Genomic DNA, 23428 nt, shown 5'->3' with positions numbered 1-23428 from the left:
CGCGGTCGGCAAGAACGACGTGATTACGGTTTGACGCCCCCGTTCCGAAAAGCAAATTCCCCGTTTCGTCCGCGCGACACGCTTAATATTCCACTTATTACGCGGACGCCTGAAAAACATTCCATCGATAATTCAGCCTCCTCAATAATGAATATTCCCAAGTGAGCGCGGGCAGAGCGGAATATGGCGCAGACAATGCATTTGTTTGAAGATTATGATGACATAAGCAGCTGCGAATTCAGACAGCTCTATCCGCAGAGAAATCATTGCGGTTTGATTTTTATCTTCTGCAATTATAGATAACAGAGGCCTGACAAATAATTGCCTTGAATTTTTTTTTTTTTTTTTTCCCGGCAGAAAATCAACCTTGAGATGAACAGCGGGAGAGATGAGCGCTCCCAAAAATGGCTTTTCTGATATATCGCAAGCAGCAGGGTTTCCTCACATGCACTTGAATTGATTAGTACTTTGACTGAAGGCACATTCGACTTGTCTACAACACACACACACACACACACACGATATAATCACCCCCCCCCAATCCCACCCCCACGGAGAGCGCTCTATCTTTCCCTCATACATGTGCTTCCTGTGCTCTCCCACTCATCAGGAAGCTCCTGTGGGCCTCTGAGGCTTTGATTGACTGGTGGCCGAGTCCACAGGACGCCTCTATTATTATCATCTCCGTCGCGGCCGAAGGGTGGGGTGGAGGACTGGTGGTTTGGGGGGGGGGGGGGGGGTCCAGGGCGTCTGGCCCCGCAGCCCCTGCTTTGTATGCGCTCTAGTCAATTAGAGGCGGCGCACTGCCGGAGACGAGCGGGATGTGAGGTTAATTGCGGAGGACCAAACAGCTGGCTCTATCAAGGCCTATTGTGTTTGCGGCAGTTGTCACGGCAATTGAGGCCTCGTCGTAATCGCTGACTAATCAGGCCTGTTCCAGATGACACCTCCATTAGCGCGAGGCAGGTATTGTTCCGGATGCCGCGCCGGGTCCGCCTCGTTCTCCCGGCAGCAGACACGGCAAGGCCAGAGTGTCATAGAGACCATAATCCCATCAGCCAAATATGTAAGAATGGATTCAGGTGAAGGGTTACTTCGGCGAAACGCACCTCCTTAGCTACGATCGCCAACCAAACCCCCCCCCCCCCCCCCCCGAATTTCCGTTGTCAGGGACGTGCCTCGGGCGCGAAAAGCCGCATTTTAAACGAGCCGTCGTCGTGACGCTCGGCGCTCTGAGTCCATTTGGGACGGAATCCGGCGGAAGACCTAAAGTGAAGCATCCGTATTCAGTCCTCAGTCAACTGGTGGGTCGTGATCCGTTTTGGGTGGGTTGCAGAAAGCTAGTAAAAAAAGAAATACATAAATAAATACACGGGTTCCTCACTTTTAGGTTCCTGCTGGGCGACAAACTACAGAGGAACCCGGCTATTTGCGCGAAATCAGGACGGAAACGGGGGATATCAATTGGAGTGTTTATTTTTGAGGATAACTCGCTCATCCCCCACCCAAAAAAAAAAAAAAGTGAACTCACAATACCTGCAGAGTAACATTCAAAATATGAAATTATACACGCGCAACATCCGATGACTCCTGCGAAAACAAATCCAATCAGTTGGCCGCAATCAACGACATTCGCGAGTCCGTGATTGTCGTCATAATTTCCGCCGGGCGACGCGCCGTTGGCCATCATCTTTCCTATGAAATCATAATTGCGAGGCAACCAAACAGTCTTCTGGCTTCATCCGAGCGAGCAATTTCTCTCTCCCTCCCCGCTGACCCGACTACACGGTCCACTGGGATCAAAGTGTGTGAAGATATCGGCCTCGCAGAAGTGAGCAAGGAAACGCTGAGAGCTTTTTTTTTTTTTTTTTTTTGATGTCGCGCTATCTTTTCACTAATAAGAAGAAACTTTTCCATAATTGTCCAACACCCCCAAAACTTCAATCGTTCGGAGCGAGGGCACGTTCGGTAGTTCTCCCTTCTCGCTTGTTCTTTTCAGCCTCTTAATTCAAATCCCACGCGTTCCAGTGGTCCTCTGGATTTGATGCGGCTCCCTATCCGCCCTACCTTGACCCCCCTCTCCCCCTTTCTCCACCTTACCCGATTCCCCCCTCCCTCACACACCGGCCATCTGCTTTCGCCTTGGTGTGATCAACCCAATTTGACCCCTCACTTGAAAAAAAAAAAAATTGCTCAGAATTTATTATTTTTTTTTTTTTAGTCAAATCTAACCGTTTCCCTCTTTATTGCTATTTTGCACCCAATAGACCTCATCTTTAGCAGACCCCCCCCCCCTCCCCCCGCCCTGCACGCCCACACTGAGAAAATGAGTTCATCAGAATTCAAAATGTACTGCTGGCTAATTAAAGGAGTGTTAATTGAGTGTTAAGAATCGAGCAGGCTCTTCTCCAAACACACACACAAGCAATCGCGGTGACAGCGCCAGGGGGTACACCGAGGACGTGGCGCTCAGGGGGGGGGGGGGGGTCGCTCAACGCCAATCAAAAACGGAGCGAAATGAGAGTGGCCGTCCTCCCCGGTGGAACGGGCCGTCCAGATCGTATCGCGCCGCCGTGTTATCCCGCGCGGGTAGCCGCGTTCACCACGTGCGTCCCGCTAATGAGGGCTGGCATTTAGAGATGTGCCGCCCTGACACACGGCGCTGGCATTGTGTGCCAAGGCTCCGGATTATTCGGGACGAAGGTCAGCCCGTTAATTGCCTCTCTTGCCTTCTCGACTCCCCCGCACGTGATTGCTCCTAATACGTGCACGTCTCCCTGCGTTTGTACCCGATCACCTATGCAGTCCGCTCATATTCTTTGCTTATTTACAGTGAAGAAAATAAGTATTTGAACACCCTGCTCGATTGCAAGTTCTACCACTTAGAAATCAGGGAGGGGTCTGAAATTTTCATCGTGGGTGCATGTCCAGTGTGAGAGAGATCATCTAAAAATCCAGAAATCACAATGTATGATTTTTTTAAAAAATTGTGTGATACAGCCTCAAATAAGTATTTGAACACCTGTCCACCGGCTAGAATTCTGACCCTCAAAGACCTGTTAGTCCGCCTTTAAAAGTCCACCTCCACTCCATGTCATGTCATCATCCAAGCCGCTTATCCTCACAAGGGTAGCGGTAAAGCTGGAGCCTAACCCAGATAGCTTCGGGCGAAAGGCGAACTACATTCTGAACTGGTTGCCAGTCAGTCGCAGGGAGGATACTGCATCAACACCATCACTGAGCGGGGATCGATCCCACGCTGCCTACACCAAAGGCAGGCGTGTGGACCACGACACCATCAGTGTGCAGTTCCACTCCATGTATGCTCCTGAATCGGATGCACTCGTCTGTGGTCGTTAGCTGCATAAAGACACCTTTCCACCCCATACAATCGGTAAGACTCAAACTTGGAACATGGCCAAGACCAAAGAGCTGTCCAAAGACACCAGAGACAAAATTGTACAAGTCCACACGGCTGGAAAGGGCTACGGAGAAATTGCCAAAAAGGTCCAGTCTTGGAGCAATCATTAGAAAATGGAAGAAGCTAAACACGACGATCAATCTCAATCTGAGTGGAGCCCCGTGCAAGACATCACCTCGTGGGGTCTCAATGATCCTTAGAAAGCTGAGGAACCGGCCCAGGACTACACGACAGGACTTGGTCAATGACCTAAAAAGAGCTGGGACCACCGTTTCCGAGGTGACTGTTGGTAGTACACTAAGACGTCATGGTTTGAAATCACGCATGGCACAGAAGGTTCCCCTGCTTGAACCAGCACATGTCAAGGCCCGTCGTCTTAAGTTTGCCAATGACCATTTGGATGATACAGATGAGACCAAATTTGAACTTTTTGGTGATAATTCCACTAACCGTGTTTGGAGGAAGACGAATGATGAGCTCCATCCCAAGAACACCATCCCTACTGTGAAGCATCGGGGTGGTAGCAACATGCTTTGGGGGTGTTTTTCTGCACATGGGACAGGACGACCGCACTGTATTAAGGAGAGGATGACCGCGGCCATGTATTGTGAGATTTTGGGGAACAACCTCTGTCCCTCAGGAAGATGGGTTGTGGCTGGGTCTTTCAACATGACAAAGACCTGAAGCACCCAGCCAGGAAAACCAAGGAGTGGCTCCGTAAGAAGCGTAACAGGGTCCAGACCTAAACCCAATAGAAAATCTTTGGAGGGATCTGAAACTCCGTGTTTTTCAGCGACAACCCAGAAACCTGTCTGATCTAGAAAAGATCTGTGTGGAGGGGTGGGCCAAAATCCCTCCTGCAGTGTGTGCAACCCTGGTGAACAACTACAGGAAACGTTTGACCTATGTAATTGCAAACAAAGGCTACTGTACCAAATATCAACATTGGTTTTCTCAGGTGTTCAAATACTTATTTGCAGCTGTATCACACAGATAAATTGTTACAATTTTTTGATTTTTTTTTTTGGGATGATCTCTCTCACAGTGGACAAGCACCTACGATGAACATTTCAGACCCCTCCATGATTTCTAAGTGGGAGAACTTGCAATATAGCAGGGTGTTCAAATACTTATTTTCTTCACTGTACATTACTTTTAAAGTTTCTTACTCCTCGCTCAGTTTTCCTGTTCTTTAACCGGAAGCATTTTGAATGCACATCATCTCCGGAAGGTTTGGTGGGTGGGGGGAGGGGGGGTGTGGAAGGCATCTTCGTGCATCCTCGGGGGAAATAATTAATCCTTACAAGGCTGTCGCATGTCGAAACGAAGCGAGTGTGAAGCATTTAGCCCAGGAGGCATCGCAGGCTGTCGCCGGCGCAGGCACCTGTTGTTGTCCCTGCCCTACATTTCACGAGAGAGCGCAGAGCAGAGGATAACAACATGCTTCACTGATGTCAAATGAGACACACGCAGGAGGCAGATGCAGATTTGCGTGAGTCAGTGCTGCGCGCCTTGTTTTCTCGCGTTCGCGCGTGTTATTTGCGTGCGCAGGAGCAGGGAAAAGCCCCTCACCTTGTGGCGAAAAGGTGACGGCACACACAAAGGAAGTGCGAGCTGCCCCTCAGAGGGCGATTTTTTTTTTTTTTCCCCATTTTTTTTTTTTAATATACGAGCAAGCACCATCTGCGAGCCGCTGCCGCCGCCGCCGCTCCTCGCTAGGATCTTGCTGCAAACTAAACCGATAAGTCACACGGCGCCTGCATAACAACACGCTTCCTGCTTCATTGCAGACGTATCAAACTGTGCGTAGGCGAGCGACGTTACGACCCGCGCTAATCAACTTTGCTATAAAATTTCTGCCGTGTAATTTGAAAAGGGGGGAAGAAGAAGAAAAAAAGGGACGCCGGAATCAGAAGCATCCAGATGCTCATTTGCCTCCCCAGACCCCCGCGGCCCCCCTTCTTCTTCCTCTATGCCTGTGATTTCTAATAACCGGAAGCCTTTGTGGCGCCGAGATGGGTTCTGCGGGCCTGAAAGGCTTCTAATCCCTGCGGCCCGTGAAGTGTGAAGCCCCTTTGATGCCAGGTTGCCGTGCCAAAGTCTCTGCCTATTGACAAACAAGGGCCCGGGCTGGGAAAAGACAGAGGGAGACGGACGGGGGTGGGCTGGGGAGGGGGGCTTTTATCCTCAACCCAAACTCGGGCACGGAGAAGACGGACTCGGTCTGTGAGGAGGAAAAGAATGAGCCACCTTTTTTAATGAATTATTTTTTTTGAATATAGTTTTTGCTCTCATGTGGCAGTAATTAGGCGGAATGATGGGCATAAAGCAGCTGTGGGAGGTGGGGGGTGGTTCTCGTCGGGGCGGCAGGACACAAGGCCCTTGATATGCCTGAAAGCCAAGAATCTTTCCTCATTTGGACCATGTGGTGATCAAAGATGTCCCCCCCCCACACACACACACCCCCACCCCCCCTCAAGTAAAGGATCAGAAAAAAAAACGCTGCCTTTTCCATTTGCATGTGGACTTTGAAATGAGCGTGTTTTTCCCCTCTTCGGCGCAAAAGCAAACAAGTCTTGTCAGTTTTCGACCGCAGAGCGAGAGCATCAAAGCGTCCGGCGGCGACGCCGCCCGGGAAGCCGGGCCCGAGCCGGCCCGCCCTGGCCGCACTGGACTCCGCCCCTTCGGGCGGCGCTGTTCTTTCACTCTCGTAATTAACGTTCAGATTTATGATGATTATTCATCCATCCATTTTCTTCACTGCTTATCCTCACGAGGGTTGTGGGGAGTGCTGGAGCCTATCCCAGCTGTGAACGGGCAGGAGGCGGGGTACACCCTGAACTGGTTGCCAGCCAATCGCAGGGCACATCGTCGGACTCACAATCACACCTAGGGGCAATTTAGAGTGTCCAACTAATTTTACATGTCTTTGGAATGTGGGAGGAAACCGCAGTGCCCGGAGGAAACCCACGCAGGCACAGGGAGAACGTGCAAACTCCACACAGGTAGGTCGGGGATTGAACCTGCGACCTCAGAACTGTGAGGCCAATGGTTTACCAGCTGATTCACCGTGCCACCTATAATGTTTATGTTTGGCACAATGTGTCACGTGCCATCGGTGCGGGCGAGGACCCATTTGCAGGACTCCGAGACAAAGGCATAATGCCCAGTGGGTTTTATTGCAGAAGGTGACCCGGTGACAAAAACCCCAACATAAATACACGGTCAATTAACATGCCCAATGCGCGACAGCTGTGACGAGCGCCGGAGGTGGCACCGCCCGGGCCACGCCCCCCTCCTAGCGGTGCTCCAGCCCTGCTCATGACACAATGCAATTTTGAATATAGCGAGTCTGGGCGAGAAGACGGAACGGGTCGTGCGCTAAATTCAGCTCAAGGTGTCCGCAGCCCAATCCCCTCTGTCGTTAAATTCCAAATGTATTTCTTTTATGATATGGATCTTGTCGATTTAATCATTTGCGCGGTTGCGGAGCCGTTGGTCTGTTGAAATTAGCTCCCCGTGCTATCTGTAATGGAAGCCCAGAAATGAGGGTTGAGGCTATTTGGCGGCGGAGTCTTTTTTTTTCAATGATTTTGCAATTGGAAAGGAAATGGAGTGAGTCGTCGTCACAGTCTACGACCTGCACACGCTCTTTAGCTTGCTGACTGCACAGTCGCGCCACTTCATTTACATGTGTGTCTGATTTCCTTTTTTTTTTTTTTTGCATAAAAATTATATAGATATATTTATGAAGGGGGGGGGGGCGTACGTCATTTGTGGCAGCTGATGTATCACTTGTAAATTCACTTCCCCCTCCCTCAAACACACACAATTTTTGTTGCACCGGGCTAAGTAGCCATGAAATTGCCTGAATAATGTTGTTTAAATCCAATCTCAACGTGGCCCCCTCACCTCCACGACCAGCCCGCAAACAATGACACATGACTTCCCCCCCCCCCCCCCATCCCTCTCTCAAACATTGCCATTTTCCCGTTTGCCACCTTGAGCTGTGGCTCATTGAACAAGCGTCATTGCTATTCACAGTCACCGCTTTCGCCGCTGAATTGAATTTCTGGGATTGGAGAGTTTCATATTGCAAACACCGTGGAGCATTTACCGAAGAGGCTTCTTTTCCAGTTTGGGAGGTCTCGTCTTGATATTTGTTGTATTTACAGTGAAGAAAAGAAGTATTTGAACACCCTGCTATGTTGCAAGTTCTCCCACTTGGAAATCATGGAGGGGTCTGAAATGTTCATCGTAGGTGCTCGTCCACTGTGAGAGAGATCATCCCCAAAAAAAAAAATCAAAAAATTGTAACAATTTATCTGTGTGATACAGCTGCAAATAAGTATTTGAACACCTGAGAAAACCAATGTTAATATTTGGTACAGTCGCCTTTGTTTTCAATTGCCGAGGTCAAACGTTTCCTGTAGTTGTTCACCAGGTTTGCACACACTGCAGGAGGGATTTTGGCCCACTCCTCCACTCAGATCTTCTCTTGATCAGACCAGTTTCTGGGCTGTCGCTGAGAAACACAGAGTTTCAGCTCCCTCCAAAGATTTTCTATTGGGTTTAGGTCTGGAGACTGGCTAGGCCACGCCAGAACCTTGATATGCTTCTTACGGAGCCACTCCTTGGTTTTCCTGGCCATGTGCTTCGGGTCATCGTCATGTTGAAAGACCCAGCCACGACCCATCTTCAACGGTCTGACTGAGGGAAAGAGGTTGTTCCCCAAAATCTCACAAGACATGTCCGTGGTCATCCTCTCCTTAATACAGTGCAGTCGTCCTCTCCCGTGTGCAGAAAAACACTCCCAAAGCATGATGCTACCGCCCCCTTGGTTCACAGTAGGGATGGTGTTCTTGGGATGGAACTTACCATTCGTCTTCCTCCAAACACGGTTAGTGGAATTATCACCAAAAAGTTCAAATTTGGTCTCATCTGTATCATCCAAATGGTCATTGGCAAACTCAAGACGGGCCTTGACGTGTTGGTTCAAGCAGGGGAACCTTCCGTGCCATGCGTGTTTTCAAACCATGACGTCTTTGGGTTTTACCAACACTCACCTTGGAAACGGTGGTCCCAGCTCTTTCCAGGTCATTGACCAAGTCCCGTCGTGTCGTCCTGGCCCGATTCCTCACCCTTTCTAAAGATTAGTGAGACTCCACGAGGTGATATCCAGCATAGGGCTCCACTCAGATTGAGATTTACCGTCGTGTGTAACTTTCAATATAGCAGGGTGTTCAAATACTCATTTTCTTCACTGTAATTGCGTCAATTTCTGTCTTATTACGGCAAAGGCACTTTTCTAATATTGTGGTGACTTTATTCAAGGCTGCCAATTTGCATAAGGCTCATGCGTGCGCAACCACCAAAGAGGCAAGACTCATTGAAGTCCGAGGCCGGCTGTATTTCCCGGAGCCCGGAGTTTTCCGGAGACTTCTTGAACGCCATAGAAATGCGTCCATTATCCGTTAGGTCGCGGGCGTGCTGGCACCTACGTCACATGACTTCAGACGGTGAAGCGGCGTACGCCCTGAACTGGTCGCAGGCCAATTGGAGGGCTCGTATAGTTCCATTTGGAAAATATATCACACGAGAGTGCGTAGCTGGCACGAGGCTGCGTAAATGTCAGATTTAATTTGACGGTAGAATGCGCGGAGCCCGGAAAGCGTGCGGCTTTCCGTCTTTTCTGACTAACGCACGGGGGAGAATACGGCCCTTAAGTGGTCAAAAACGTTGCCGCTCGCGCTCAGCGTGACCCAGTCCAGTTCTACACCACAGCACAACCACAACAACACACGGTTGGGTTTTAATGGTGACGGTACAAATCACAATCGCTGATTATTTATTTCTAAAGGCAAAGATTTCGATACAGAAAACTGTGGACGTGTACCTAAAGTTGTGGCCAGAACGACACGCCATCGATGTTCCCGTTCCGATGGTTCAGAACTGAACCACTTTACAATTCTCAAACGTGCTACTCCAATTAAACCAGCTTTGATCCAGTCCCTCCTTGCTTGGTATCCAAGGCTAACCTAATTCATTGCTAAAGAGAGTTCAAATTAATTTCACAATGCACAGATTTAACACCGCCTAAGGTTTCAGGCTTTCGACAGAATTAGTTTTTAAAAAGAGCCACTCAGCTAGGGAGTTCGAATAAGACGGGAGAGAGTTGCGAGGGAACATGGCGAAAATTCTTGATCATAATGTGCAAAATATGGAGGCGGGGGGATAGGTTGGAAGTCATTTCTAGTCCCCCTAAAAATGGTCAACGTGAAGTTAAATCTCTTTTTTTTTTCCCACCCCACAGGCGACCTGGTGGTGCCTACACATTCCCCTCGCTACCCGACCGTGGCAGAACTTGACGCCTACGCTCAGAAGACGGCCAACAGCCCGCTGTCCATCAAGATCTTCCCCACCAACATCAGGGTTCCCCAGCACAAGCACCTTAACCGGACCGTGAATGGATACGACACCACCGGCCAACGCTACAGTCCCTATCCACACTTTCACACCGGGGGGTACCACGGCCTGCTCGCCATTGTCAAGTCCTCTTCCTCGCCGTCGTCGTCATCCGCCTCCACCTTCGTCTCAGCAAAAGGTGTCCTCAAGAACTCCGAAGGCAGACGGACTAAGCTCTCTCCGGCCCACATCGCCGTGGCCCCGTACCCGCCTACTAGTAGCACTTTAGTCACCGGCCCGAGCCAGATGGGATATCAGACGGGGCCCGCGAAGCCTCCAGAGGGGGCCGGGTTGTCGGTACCCCCCAATGTCACCGTAGCCGGCTCGGTGATTCCTGTAACGGGGGGGCGCGGCCTGCCCCTCCCCGCGCAGTCCAACCTCCCCTCCATCCAGAGCATCATTTACCAGATCAACCAGCATTGCCAGGCCCAGGCCCTGCAGCAGGTTTGTCAGGGGGCCCCACCCTCCAATTCCAGCCCCTCCAAGCAGGGCGCTACTGTCATGGGGGTCTCCTCGAGCTCCTCGGGCGGAGGTTACGTGGTGGGGATCGCTCCGCAGGCCAACATGGTCTACACGGGTCAAGGGCTGCCGGCTCAAAACGCCGAGGCGGCGAAGAACGGGGTTTACGCCGCGGACGGCGTGGATTACATCCTGTGGCAGAAGCAGCAGCAGCACCAGCAGCAGCAGCAGCAGCAGCAACAGGCAGTGCTGCGAATGTACAGCGGGGGCAGCGGAGGGGGAGGGGCCGTCAGCAAGTCCCCCGAAAGCTGCGTGCCGGTCGGCGGAATCTTAGCGGGGCAGGTCTCTTCCTCCTCGTCCAGACCGTACCACCTGACGGCGAGCGCCAGCGGCGGAGGCGGCCTGGACAAAGTCAGCTCCTCCCCGTTGAACTGCATGGGCATGCACGGGAATTTCTCGGTGGGTCAGTACTTTGCCCCCCCGTGGAACAGTGTCCTGGTGACACCCGACAGTGACTGCTACAACCCTCAGGAGCTTCTGGTCTCCTCCGCCGGCGGCTCGGCCACGGGCCACAGAGAAGTGGCCTACCCGCACCACCCCTACCACCACCACCACCACCACCCCCACCACCACCATCACCACCACCACCATGCCATCGACAGCGGGGGCCGCCTGTGTTGCAGCCTGCCCAGCAAGACCTTGTGCAACACGTCGGTGTTGAGCAGCAGCCTGCAGTCTCTGGAATACCTGATCAACGACATCCACCCGCCGTGCATCAAGGAGCAGATGCTCGGCAAAGGCTACGAGACCGTGTCGGTGCCGCGTCTGTTGGACCACCAGCACGCGCACATCCGCCTGCCCGTTTACAGATAAGAGGCCCGGGCGAAATCGCAAGAATCGCCTCGTGAATTTGTAAAGAGCGAAAGGACAAGACGCCGCTTTTGCGCGGAGGGTGGGAGGGGGGGGGGGGCGATTGGCTTTAACAGGTGCGCGGGGAGAGCCGCCGCCGCCGCCACCGTCGTCGTTCGTGTCGTGTCGTGTGAGCCCACCCGCGGCGCTTTCAAGCTAGGCTACGAGAATCCCAAATGAGAAAAGGCGGTAGCGGATGATCCGTCGTGCGCTTCGCCGCTAGGAGATTTTGCATTGGTTTCTTTCTACTTCCTGTTTAATTTTATGTCGCTTACGTTTGACTTTTCTCGCTTCTTTTTTTTTTAGTTTTTGTTTTTTCTTTCCGACGGAGTCACATAGCCTGAGATGAAGCGCTTACGCCACGTGTGTGTGTGTGTGTCCCCCCCCCCCTCCGCTTCGAATACGAAGACTGAAGCTACTGTGTAGGTTGTCACTGAAATCAACGGTCTTCGCCGGACCAAAGTTTAGGGCTGCTCGCAACATCCAAAAACCCCACACGCCAGACGGATGAAGACCGACTCGGTCGAGCTATAGCCGGGACTGTTCTGTACAAGAATCGTCGGATCGGATTAGGAAAGGATAGTACATTATTATTGATTATTGCTGTTATAACTGATACATAAATTGCACTGCTTGAATCTTGTTAACTTTGAAGTTTGGAATTGGGTAGTTTGGATATGATATATTTAAGAAAACTTGGAAAACTTGAACCTATTTTATGTTGTTTTATATATTTGTAGGTATATTATATGCATTGGCTGCTACGGGGAAAAAGTGTCTCTGATGCTTATGCTGTTTATTTCCACTTGCTTTTTATGATTGAAATATTCCTTTTCAAGCAAAATGTGCAGTTTTTTTTTTTATGTTCGGATTGGAGGCATCGTCACTGCTTTGGTTCTGTGAGAACCCGCTTTGTGAGAGTTTGTTTTCCTAACCAACACTGGAAACTACAGGGTGGGTGAAACGTGACTCGAAAAATGATAACGTTCAAAGTTATTGAATCAAATGATTCTTATTCTTTATGGGAAGCCAAAATGAAAGTCAATCTTCATATTTTTTTACATTCATCAGCCGTCAACGACATCAAATCAACCAACACCCGAGTAAGTGGCCGTCTGAAAAATAAATCTGATATAAAACAATGGGAAAGTACAAAAATAAAATGATGACAAAGCCTCATTGTTAAAAAAAAAGAAAAATGATTTCAGAGAATAGTAAAAATTTAAAATGCCACGTTAACACTTTTCAGCCACCCTGTACAATTACGAAGGAGTATTAGGCGCACACAGAAAAGAAAATAATTTATACTATGACGATAAAAGCGTAACGTTGTGAGAGTTAAGTTGTAATATTATGACAATAAATCAGAATATTACGATGATGAACTTTTTTTTAAATGATCAACAAAGTTAGCAAATATTTACTGCTATGACAGTTGAGAGAGCGACGGTTTTCCGTTACCGTAATTTACGGCCTACAGGGCGCACCGGATTATAAATCTCACCCAGTACATTTGTAAAGTAAATACCATTTGGTACATACATAAGGCACACCTGTGCAAAAGTGCTCACATTGGAGTTGGTTAAAAAAAAAAAACAGCCACGGCAGCTACACATTAGCAACACGCTAGCACAACACTAACATGGCCGGTTAAAATATTTTTTAACCTAAATCACTGCGGTGTGGTAGTAACACAGCAGCAACATGCTAGCGCGTGGCGCTAATGCTAACACGCTGCTAAAAAAAAAAAAAAAAACATACCGGATAAAATCACTGAGACACAGCAGCAGTAACACGCTAGCACAGCGCTAACAGTGCCGGTTAAAAAAAAAAAAACATACCGGTAAAAGTCACGTCGTCGGCAAATACATACATTTGTACATACACAAGCCGCAGCTGTGTAAAAGCCGCAAGTACCCACAATGAAACCCACATTGAAACACGAGATATTTACAAAGAAAGATAGTACACAGAGAGCTTACCGCTAGCGCCACAGCGCTAACTCTAACAGGGCTGGTTAAAAAAAATATATATACCGGTAAAAATCACTGAGACACGGCAATACCACAATAGCGCAACGCTAACAGGGCCGGACCGGTAAAAGTCACTTCTTTGGCCCACAAATTCCAGCGATCTCACTCTTACCTTTTCCGCTCCAGTGCCCCCTTTGCAGCCGTTAGAAAAAAATGCACAAATTAGCCGCATCACCGCATAAGCCGCTGGGTTGAAAGTGTCTGAAAAAAGGTCGCGGCTTATAGGCCGGAAATTACGGCACTCATTTCAAAACATTTTATTTGAATATTTCCACAAGGTATCTTTGTAATACTGTGAATTTTTGTCTTTTTATTTTTCGATGTCCTCCTAATACTCCTTCACAACGTTAAATCTTGAATCACTTATTTCATAACATCGAACAGAAAAGAAAATGTTACAGTGAAGAATGTGAATTGCCAGGTTATCGACGCGACGATAAATGTACGTGCGTTTGTGTGTGTGTGTGCGCGTTTTGCTCTTCAGAAGCCTCAGACTCTTTATTTTCCCCACGTGTCGTTCGAAGATTTCCACCGCGGTCCCCGGAAAAATCATATCCGAGTAATGTACAGCAATTCTTTTGCAGGTCTCGCTTCCTTTTGCGACGGAGGACGTCGGCGGCGCCGTCTCGAGTGTAATTGTCCAATCTGCCATCGTCGCGGTAGACGGTACCAGGGAGCCCGATTTCGAGAGATACGATTCGCTCTTCTTGCGAATCAAACAAAAAAAAGATATATATCTATATCCGAAAACAATCATTTGCCCTCCTCTGGCACCCGATGGATGGAGAGAAGGGTCGTTACTTTTTCCTTGTTGGTTCGAGCCCCCCAATCCACCCCCGGGGTTGCGACGCGTTTTTAGCCCAGGCCCGTCTTAACGCGATGATTCAGAGCGGTGAAATATTTATTAGGACTGTGAGATTCCCTTGAATGTACTGCACTTAAATTACTGCGATGTGTTATTGCCTTGTGGGATTCAAGTGAAAGAGGAAAAATTAAAAAAAAAAAAATGAAAAAAAAATTGGATCAGTGCAACGGGCCTACGGTCTTGATTAGCATTTCTTTTGTCAGTGGAATTTCAATGCTAAATTCAATTTATTCAATAAAAGTGAGAGCCGGAGCTTTGTTGTGGGAAAATACTGGCATCAGTCTAGATTTATGAAGTGCAATTATTATGACTGTATGAACATTTTTTTTTTCTCTGAGCTTACACCAAAAAAAAAAAGAAAGAAAAAAAAAAAAAGAAAATGTAAACTACAGTTGTCAATACATTCCCAATGTACCACATCGCTAAATTCCCGCTCCTCTTTTTGTTTTTGTTTTGAGGTGTAAAATAAATTTCTTGAAGATATCATCCAGAGGCCACGTCCTGGCTTTGAGGTCTGTCATTCTTTGTCGGCGGGAGGTCGAGCAGAGCGACGTTGAAACCTTTTTGACCTCAATCGGTAAACAAAAACTTTTCACTTCTTGTCTTCTTTAATCCTTCGGAGATCCACGTACGTACTGCGTTCAATAATAGCAGGGGCGCGGGGGGTGTTCAAAACTTGATGATATGATGGATCCGCGGAAACGTGTCCTCGTAGCGCCGCTCAAGTATATCATGGGTCGTTTTCGCGTGACGTCACCTGTTGGGCTGCCTCGAACGGCGGCCATTTTCGATCACTAAGCTCCCGTTACTCACACGAGGTGGACGACGTTACGTTTCTCACCGCATTTGTTGAAGACGCGACCGACAGCACGTCGAGCCCAGACTGACTGTTAGGCTACCTGGCGTACACACATCGTGGGACTGAGGACTGCGTCACAAAGGCCCAGTATTGTGCCCTCGATCTTTTACTCTATGTGACAGAAATCACGAAGGAAGCGCTAACACGGAAAACAAAAGGCGGTGGAATATTTTTTTTTTTAATATCGAGGCAAACTCCATTTATTCCATTTGTTTCAGAAAGTAAAACCTGTATATTAGTCCACCGCAAGCAAAGCGAAATGTTTATTATTTGTTTAAAATGTTATGACAATGACACAAAGACAAAATAATAAACAAATCCAGTATTTCACAAAATTCTCAAATCTTTCAAGTGATGAACAAAAAAAAAAAAAAAGATCTTAACTGCAATGTTGGCCTGCGGAAAAGAGTATCGCTTAAGCTCGTTAGCTTAGCTTAGCGACACATCAGCACGACGGAGGTTGAGACCGGGCAGCGGGATAGCAGCGTCGGGCAATAGTCCACAAAGCCAAGTCTACGTGAACCGCAGAGCCGCAGAACGTCCAAAGTCTTTCGGCGGAAGCGTTAGACGATGTCCCCGCTTACGCAGGCAGACTTGTGTACCGGATCGCGAAGCTTTGAAGAGCGCTAGTAACTCCGGAAAAATCTTCAGGGAATTGGCGAGAGTTGTCGAAAAAAAAAAAAGTCAGAAGAAGGCTCTGTGATGGTTAGCGAGTCTTCTCTTGTGTACTCGAGTCCCGAGACGCCCGTGAAACACAAAAACACAAACAGTAACCGAGAGTATCCCGTAGACTTCCACACTGGGTACGCGTTTGGGTTCAATGGCGGTGCGCGGTGGTGTGTGGCTAATTCAGCAAAAAAATGTGACGCAGTGAAAACGACCCATTAACTGTAGCTAGCTGGAAACAACAAAAATAAACACGGGTGCTGTCCTTCTCAAACACTGGTTACAACAATAAAATGACAAACAAAAGTATTTCAAGGGTCAACAAAGGAAAATAAATTCAGCACGTGCTTTAATAAATATTTCCCCACCTTGTATAAAGTTTTTCTCTCTTTCTCTCTCCGTCACTCTTCTTACACGTCACTTCCTGTCCTTCTTAAACACTGGTTACAACAATAAAATGACAAACAAAAGTATTTCTTTTCACAAATTAATAAAACACAAAGGAAAATAAATTTGGCGCACCAATAACTATTCCCCCACCTTATATAAAGTTTTTCTCTCTTTCTCTCCCACGTCTCTCTTCTCACACGTCACTTCCTGTCCTTCTAAAACACTGGTTACAACAATAAAATGACAAAAAGTATTTCTTCTAAATACAAATCCGTCCAAGGGAAAAAATATTCAGCACACACTTTAACAAATATTTCCCCACCTTGTACAAAGAAAATCTCTAACCTAATTGCCACTCTATTCGTTTTAACTTTTAACTGTCGCAATTTTTTTACATTCTGATTTGAGCTTTTTAACCTAATTCTTGACTGGGAGCCTCAAATTGCGAGTTTATGATGTTGAGAGACCCTCCAGTGTCAATTCTGGTCCCGGTGGGCTAAAGACCAGCAAGCTCCTCGGCTTTTATTTTGCACAGTAAGCCTCCTTAACATTCCAATAAAAAAAGAAAATCGCAATATTTTGACAGATTTGCAAATAGATGACCCTAAATCCCCTCCGTTTGGGTTCTGCGTCCGAGCCCTTAACTCCCCCCGCCCCCGTCGCATGGCGTCGAAGTCAAGAGCCGACGCTGCAGGCGGCACCGGTTGCGGCGGTCCGGGGGGGGGGGGGGCGCGTCCGTCTTCTCGGCTAACGGGAGGATTGGGTGACGCGTCGGGGGTTTGAAATTAAAACCTTTTCAAATAATCGTGCGGTTGATATTGTCGTTATTTCGCTTTTTTTTTTTTTTTTCGCTTTTAATGAGGTCCTTTTGATCAGATGCATTTTGGCTGCGCTGTCATCCAGGTTCCCAATTTGGACAATGCAGGCTTAGGACATATTAGGATAATAGAATTACATTTCAAATTGATTTATGCCCGATCCGATCCGTGCTCGGCTCGCTCAGCGGCAGAGGCGGGGCGGCATATGGCACGCCGTTATCCCCCCGCCTCCCCCCCGCCCCATCTCAGGCCGACGGGGTTCGGCCGTGCTCAAAGCAAACCGAAGGTTACGACCGCCGGCGTCAGGGGGGGTGGCGAGAGCCCGGCCTCCGTTGCGTCTCAGAGGGCCCCGCCGGCCCGCCGTGGCGCCCGGGCTTGAAAGCTTGGCGCCGTTTGATCCGGGCCGGGGTTGTTTTCTGTTGGATTATACGCGGTTGCTGCCAGCTCGGCTGAGGGTGGGGGGTCGGGGGGGGGGGGGGGGGCGGCCCCGCGCTACGTGTGACAGATCTCAGAGCTGAGCGAGACGCGGGGAGGGACTTTTGGGGTCAGGAAAGCCTCGAAGCATCAGTAATCAGGATAATTGCCGTGTTCCTGCACGGCGCCGCTATCGGACGCCCCCGCTTTTGGGCTCGGCTCGTCGAAATCGTCCCCGAAGACGGATCGTCCCTCGGCGCGTCGCGTTTTAGCAAATCAATTCCGTTTTAAATGCCGAAAGCCAATTCCGCTGGCCGGGAGAGGACAGATGTGAGCGCCCGCGTGAATCAGGACATTTGGATCCCTCCGACTATTGACTGGTGACCCCGTTTTCAAGGGCGGGCGACGGTGGGATGGCCCGAGGCCAACGTTGGAGAGAAATTGACTTATGCTGCCTGGAAGGATCCTTTAGTAAATCCCACAAAGACCTTTACCTGGTGCGAAGGTCCTGCTGCTTTTTACAGGAAGTGGGTCCAGTCTCGGTGCTGGTTCTCCGGTAAAAAGTTCGGGGGGCGGGATTGGTCAGAACCTGGGCCTCTTGGGCTCCTTCCTGAAAGTCCCTCTCGATGTCTTCCTGGCAGATAAAGCAAGAAAATACTTTAATCAATGAGCCACTCCAAGCTTCTCCTTCGTTTCCTTTCGGCTTGTCCCGATAGGGGTCGCCACAGCGTGTCACCTCACATTTGTTTGGCACAGTTTTACGGCGGATGCCCTTCCTGACGCAGCCCCTCTGCAGTTTAGCTCGGGGAGAGACGTTTACGGCACCTGGTATTCCGAAGCGGTCTCCCATCCAAGTACTAACCAGGGCCAAACCCGCTAGCATGAACCCACTCCAATATGCTTTTTTTTAAGAAACATTTTTTTTTCTTAGATGACTTTACAAACTAGCCATAAAAGCCACAACATCAGGGTCTTTTGGAACTTGTGAGGATAGGGCTTCAAAACTACATCGGTTCTACCGAAGAAGATTATTGCCTCCAAATATCTCCTGATGTAGATGTTTATATTTTGCTTTGCTGCTCTGTTTCCTTTATTGTTTGTTTTTTTTTTTTGGGGGGGGGGGGCAAGCGTGGGACGTTCCTATTTGGGCAAACGGGGGCTGTTTTCTTTCCCGGGTGGTCCGAAACGCAGCAACAACGTCCACACGCGAGGGTGCGGCAACCTTGAGAAAATAATATATATGGAAATGGGATCTATATATAAACCATCTCTGTTATTGTTCTTCCTGCAGTGATATATTTCTGATTTTTTTTTTTTTTGCCTCCTCGGGATGGAAACATGTAAAGAATACCCAGCTTTTATATTTTGAAATGATATCTCTTGGAGGGAAAATAGGAGATGTTAATACGAAACAAAGCTGTAAAGCCGCAAGGACGTTTCAACTTTCCGAGGTGCCGAAACAGCCGAGCATCCCGACGATTGCTCACCTTCCGCGGTTGTGCAATTTCTCCCTAATCTCGCCGCGAGCGTCATCTTGGATTTGCTGAAGCCGCTCGGCTTTTTGTCCATCTCGGCGCCGCGATGTCGAAGTTGCCCAAGTTTGCTATTCATTGGATTTCCCCTCCTCTCTCCTGTCTTGATTGACTTCCACGCGGGGCCCTTCTGTCGCTCTGCTTCGTCACCCCGTCACTCTTTTGCTATTTTTACGGCGACGCAGGTAAGCGCATTTGTCTTCCGACGCAATGTCGGCCTCCGCGATCCGGCTCCTCGCATGACACTTTGGAAGCTGGTAATGGTAACCCTGACTGGTTTCGCACCATATGAAGGCCACTTTATCATCCATCCATCCATCCATCCATCTATTTCCTTTGCCGCTTATCCTCACAAGCGTCGCAGGGGTGCTGGTGCCAATCCCAGGTATCATCAGGCACGATGTGGGGTACGCTCTAAACTGGTTGCCAGCCAATCGTAGGGCACATAGAGACAAAACTCACAATCACAGCTGATCCACCGTGTCGCCCCACTATATCATTATCACTATTATTATTATATTATTATTATCATTATGAACCCATCGGAAAAGATCTGACCGCGTTCTAAGCACTGAGCCCAAGTAAAGCAAAGTTTCAATGCTACGAAGGAAAGTGGACACGATGAAAACTTTCCACAACGTTTTAAATCTCTTTTGTCACAAATCCATCCATCAAATTTCTTGGCCGCTCATCCACACGAGGGTCACGGGGAGCGCTGGAGCCTATCCCAGCTGTCAACAGGCAGGAGACAGGCATACACCCTAAACTGGTTGCCGGCCAATCGCAGGGCATGTCGCAAATCATAACCGAAGTTTTCCTCCTGTACCAATTGTTTTTTTTTTCGACAAATTGCTCAGGTAAAATTAAACTTGACGACACACGAAAGTGACATTGGACTGTAAAAAGTTGTCATAGCGATATCAATGAAAAGTATTGAACACGGATACTAACTCGTTAACATTGAGCATGTTCTAAAATTCTAATCCAGCGTTCTAAGCAATAGATTTTAAACATCGGGTATGGTTGTACGAGTGAGAATAATTTCAGACATTTAACCATGGTTGTCTAATCCATCCATCTAGTTTCTTAGTTGCTTATCCTCACGAGGGTCGCGGGAATGCTGGAGCCTATCCGTGTAAAAGTGATGCTGCTACTTTTTTTTTTTTTTTTAAAACTACAACATTAACTTTTTACTTTTTTTTCCTAACTCTCACTAAATTCCTATTGCGGCACGGTGGACCAGCTGGTAAAGCGTTGGCCTCACAGTTCTGAGGTCCCGGGTTCAATCCCGGACCCGCCTGTGCGGAGTTTGCATGTTCTCCCCGTGCCTGCGTGGGTTTTCTCGCGGGGAGCACTCTGGTTTCCTCCCACATGCAAACACGCAACATTAATTGGACACTCTAAATTGCCCGTAGGTGTGATTGTGAGTGTGGCCGTTTGTCTCCATGTGCCCTGCGATTGGCTGGCGACCAGTTCAGGGTGGATGGATAAATTCCCATTTTGCAGGATGAAAAAAACTGACGAGAAGACTTTTATGTAGTAATAGCACCATAAACACTTTTTGTACATAGTTGACAGCCTTCACACAGAGGCATATTATAAACATAACTATAATAGTGATGATTGACATTTCGATGTAGAATATTTAGCCGTAGCAAGACTTGCTGCTCAACAACGCGCGAGTGCCCTGAAGGACTCTTAATATGAATGTTTTCCCCTCATTTGTCTCCTCGCTGGCAAGCTCTCCACCCACCTGAAAAGATCAGATAAGCGAGGAGACTGATGAGGGCCCCCCCTCCAGCGGACCGTGCGTTACCGGGAGGCCGCGCACCGAAAAATTAAAAATAAAAATAAGTCAAAGAGGGCGGCACAGTGGAGCAGCTGGTAAAGCGTTGTCCTCACAGTTCTGAGGTCCCGGGTTCAATCCCGTACCCACCTGTGTGCCATTTGCATGTTCTTCCCGTGCCTGCGTGCGTTTTCTCTGGCCACTCCGGTTTCAAAAACGTGCAACATTAATTGGACGCTCTAAATTGCCCCGAGGTGTGATTGTGACCGACTGTTGCTCGTCTCAACGTGCCCTGCGATTGGCTGGCGACCTGTTCAGGGGGTACCCTGCCTCCTGCCCGTTGACAGCTGGGATAGGCTTTAGCACTCCCGCGACCCTCGTGAGGATAAGCGGCTAAGAAAATGGATGGAGCGGCAAAGAAAAATGGATGGCTGGATGGATGGATTACTACTACACTATAAATACATTGTGAAAAAAAAATCAATAATTCATAATTGTAAAGACAAATGACAGCTGGGATAGGCCACGGCACTCCCCCTGACCATCATGAGGATAAGCTGCAAAGAAAAATGGATGGATGGATTACTACTACACTATAAATATATTTTGAAAAAAATTCAATAATTCATAATTGTAAAGACAAATGACAGCTGGGATAGGCTACGGCACTCCCCGTGACCCTCGTGTGGATGAGCGGCCAAGAAATTTGATGGATGGATTTGTGACAAAAGAGATTTAAAACGTTGTGGAAAGTTTTGGTCGTGTCCACTTTCCCTCGTAGCATCCTCATGAGGATAAGCGGCAAAGAAAAACGGATGGATGGATAAATCAAAGAGCTCCGAGGAGCACAAATGCTTCTCTTATTAGCCAAACTCATTCACTTGGGCGCCACATCGACTCCCTGGCAATTTCGCAATAAATCTGGAGAAATGCGCGCCGACTGTCACTTTCGGCACCCTTCGGGGTTCGGTGACCCAGTTTCACCCCCCGACGTACTGAAAGGTCACCTCGGGGGAAATACGTCGACGGCTCCTCGCCCTCCGCTGATTGCGCGTACAATTTAGAAATACCGCACCCGGGTGTGATATTTCACGGGAAGTATCGGACGCAATTATTTCAGCAAAGGGAAAACTAAAAGCCGGGACTCGTCTCCTTCTCGGGTTTCGAGCGGGAGTCCGGCGCTCAGACGGCCAAAAGCGGAGCACGGTGCCGCGCATAAACGAGCCGGCTAAATCCCGGCAAAGAATCTGCTTCGCTACTTAACGGCCTAAAACACCTTCCAGCTTAACTCGCTGGACGACGGCGGAACATTTTGCGCGGCCGCTCGCCGACCTTACGTCAGCGTCCGCTCATTTGCAGTTTTGAGAGTCCGAGCCGCGAACGCGCCGCCGACCTTCCGTCGCCGTGTGCAATTCCCGGAGTTGCTGACGGTGACACTTGCGGGACCGAGGCCTGGCCTACTTAAGGGGCTGCGAGGGAGGAGGGCAGGCCAAGTTGTCAGCAGCGCTAGGTGCTTGCCGCTTAGATAAACCTGCGGGATTAGTGGCCCAGTTAAAGTTGGGCCAAAGAGGATTAGCCGCTCCTCTTCTGAGGTGGCGGGGGAGATTCCCCGCGCGTCCTTCAAGCGCTTGCCGGCCTGAGAGGAAGATGCGAGTAGGCTCCAGGTTGTGGTCTTTCTTATCTAAGAGGAGCGTGTTTAATAAAATAAATGCGCCTTGAATCATAAAAAGACAAAGTGCAGAGGTGAGGCGCAATAATTAAAGGTGAAAGCCACTGAAAAGCGTCCAGCGAAAGACGGTAATTACCAAGCGTTTCTTTGAGGTCAACCCAAGTTTGGCAGAAATGTCGTTAAAAAGGTGCTCGCCCTCTTTCAAATTATTTGCACTGAAAATATTATGCTCACACATGCCATCGGAAACGAGCACTCAACAACTTCCGCTGGTAAATGCCGCAGCGCAATAAAAGGCTTCTACCGCCACCAGCCGGCCAGCGAAGGAACAGCAGGGAAAAACTCAAACCACGTGGAAATGAAATTGAAATTTGAACCTTAGCCTTCATTTGGTTGTATAGGCAAAATCTTTACCTTGGACAAATAATTTAATTTTTGTTTTTTTCATCCATTTATTTTCTCTCAAAAGTGTCCTGATTTGATCCTTATGACATTGCAGTCTGCAGCTAGATAAGCAATGCAAACGAGAATTGGTTTCTGTATTACCTTACTTTTATTTTTTAATATTTTGTTTGTCATATTTATTATTTTTATCCCGTTTGAAATGTTTTATCTCTTTGTTTTCAAACGCTTTTAAGCATGTAAATCACTGAGTTACCGCGTGTATGAAATGCGCGATACAAATAAATTTGCTTTGTTTACATGGAGAAATTAATGTTGAATAAAAAAGAATAAAAAAAAGAACTCATAAAATAAAAAATATATACAGTATTGTCCCATCTTGTTCTGGATTGGTCGCCAGTAACATTTCCCACTCCCAGCACTGTACAATCTTGAATGAAGCTAACAGACATTTTGGGGGAAGCTGGAGAAAATCCACGCAAGCACAGGCAGCCAAGATTTGAACCCTCAACCTCACAGGTGTGAAGCAAACATGTTAACCACTAGCTAGCATTATTTTCTGGGAGAAATTAGTTTACTGCTTTCTACAGTACTATACCATACTTCACTATGCTATGCTATGCTATGCTATGCTATGCTATGCTATGCTATGCTATGCTATGCTATGCAGTAAAGCCTCGGTTCTCGAACGTCCCCGTTTTCGAAGAAATCGGTTTTCGAATGGAAATTTCGAGATTTTT

The 23428-nt window shown here is 48.3% G+C and overlaps 1 protein-coding gene and 1 long non-coding RNA gene across 18 annotated transcripts in view; one reads left to right on the top strand and one right to left on the bottom strand.

Annotated features, from left to right (window-relative positions):
• fam222aa (family with sequence similarity 222 member Aa) overlaps positions 1-13038 on the top strand; it is an 85434-nt gene extending 72396 nt beyond the window's left edge. For all 16 annotated transcript variants that reach the window (XM_061817038.1, XM_061817039.1, XM_061817036.1 and 13 more), the window contains one exon: positions 9735-13038. In XM_061817038.1, coding sequence (XP_061673022.1) covers positions 9735-11218 — 1484 coding nt within the window. In that variant the 3' untranslated portion in view covers positions 11219-13038. The remainder of the gene's footprint in view (positions 1-9734) is intronic.
• A 136-nt stretch (positions 13039-13174) lies between these two features.
• Positions 13175-22550, bottom strand: LOC133499243 (uncharacterized). Of its 2 annotated transcripts, none has more exons than XR_009794597.1 (4): positions 22423-22550; positions 17794-17933; positions 16218-16290; positions 13175-16117 (listed from the first exon to the last, which is right to left on the bottom strand). It is a non-coding gene; the product is annotated as an uncharacterized LOC133499243 (long non-coding RNA). The 2 variants fall into 2 exon arrangements; XR_009794598.1 differs by lacking the exon at positions 22423-22550 and adding an exon at positions 18787-21278.
• Positions 22551-23428: the final 878 nt, after the last annotated feature.

The sequence above is a fragment of the Syngnathoides biaculeatus genome, chromosome 4 (genome assembly GCF_019802595.1).
Source record: "Syngnathoides biaculeatus isolate LvHL_M chromosome 4, ASM1980259v1, whole genome shotgun sequence".
NCBI classification, from domain to species: domain Eukaryota; kingdom Metazoa; phylum Chordata; class Actinopteri; order Syngnathiformes; family Syngnathidae; genus Syngnathoides; species Syngnathoides biaculeatus.
This window is presented reverse-complemented; position numbering and strand designations above follow the sequence as displayed.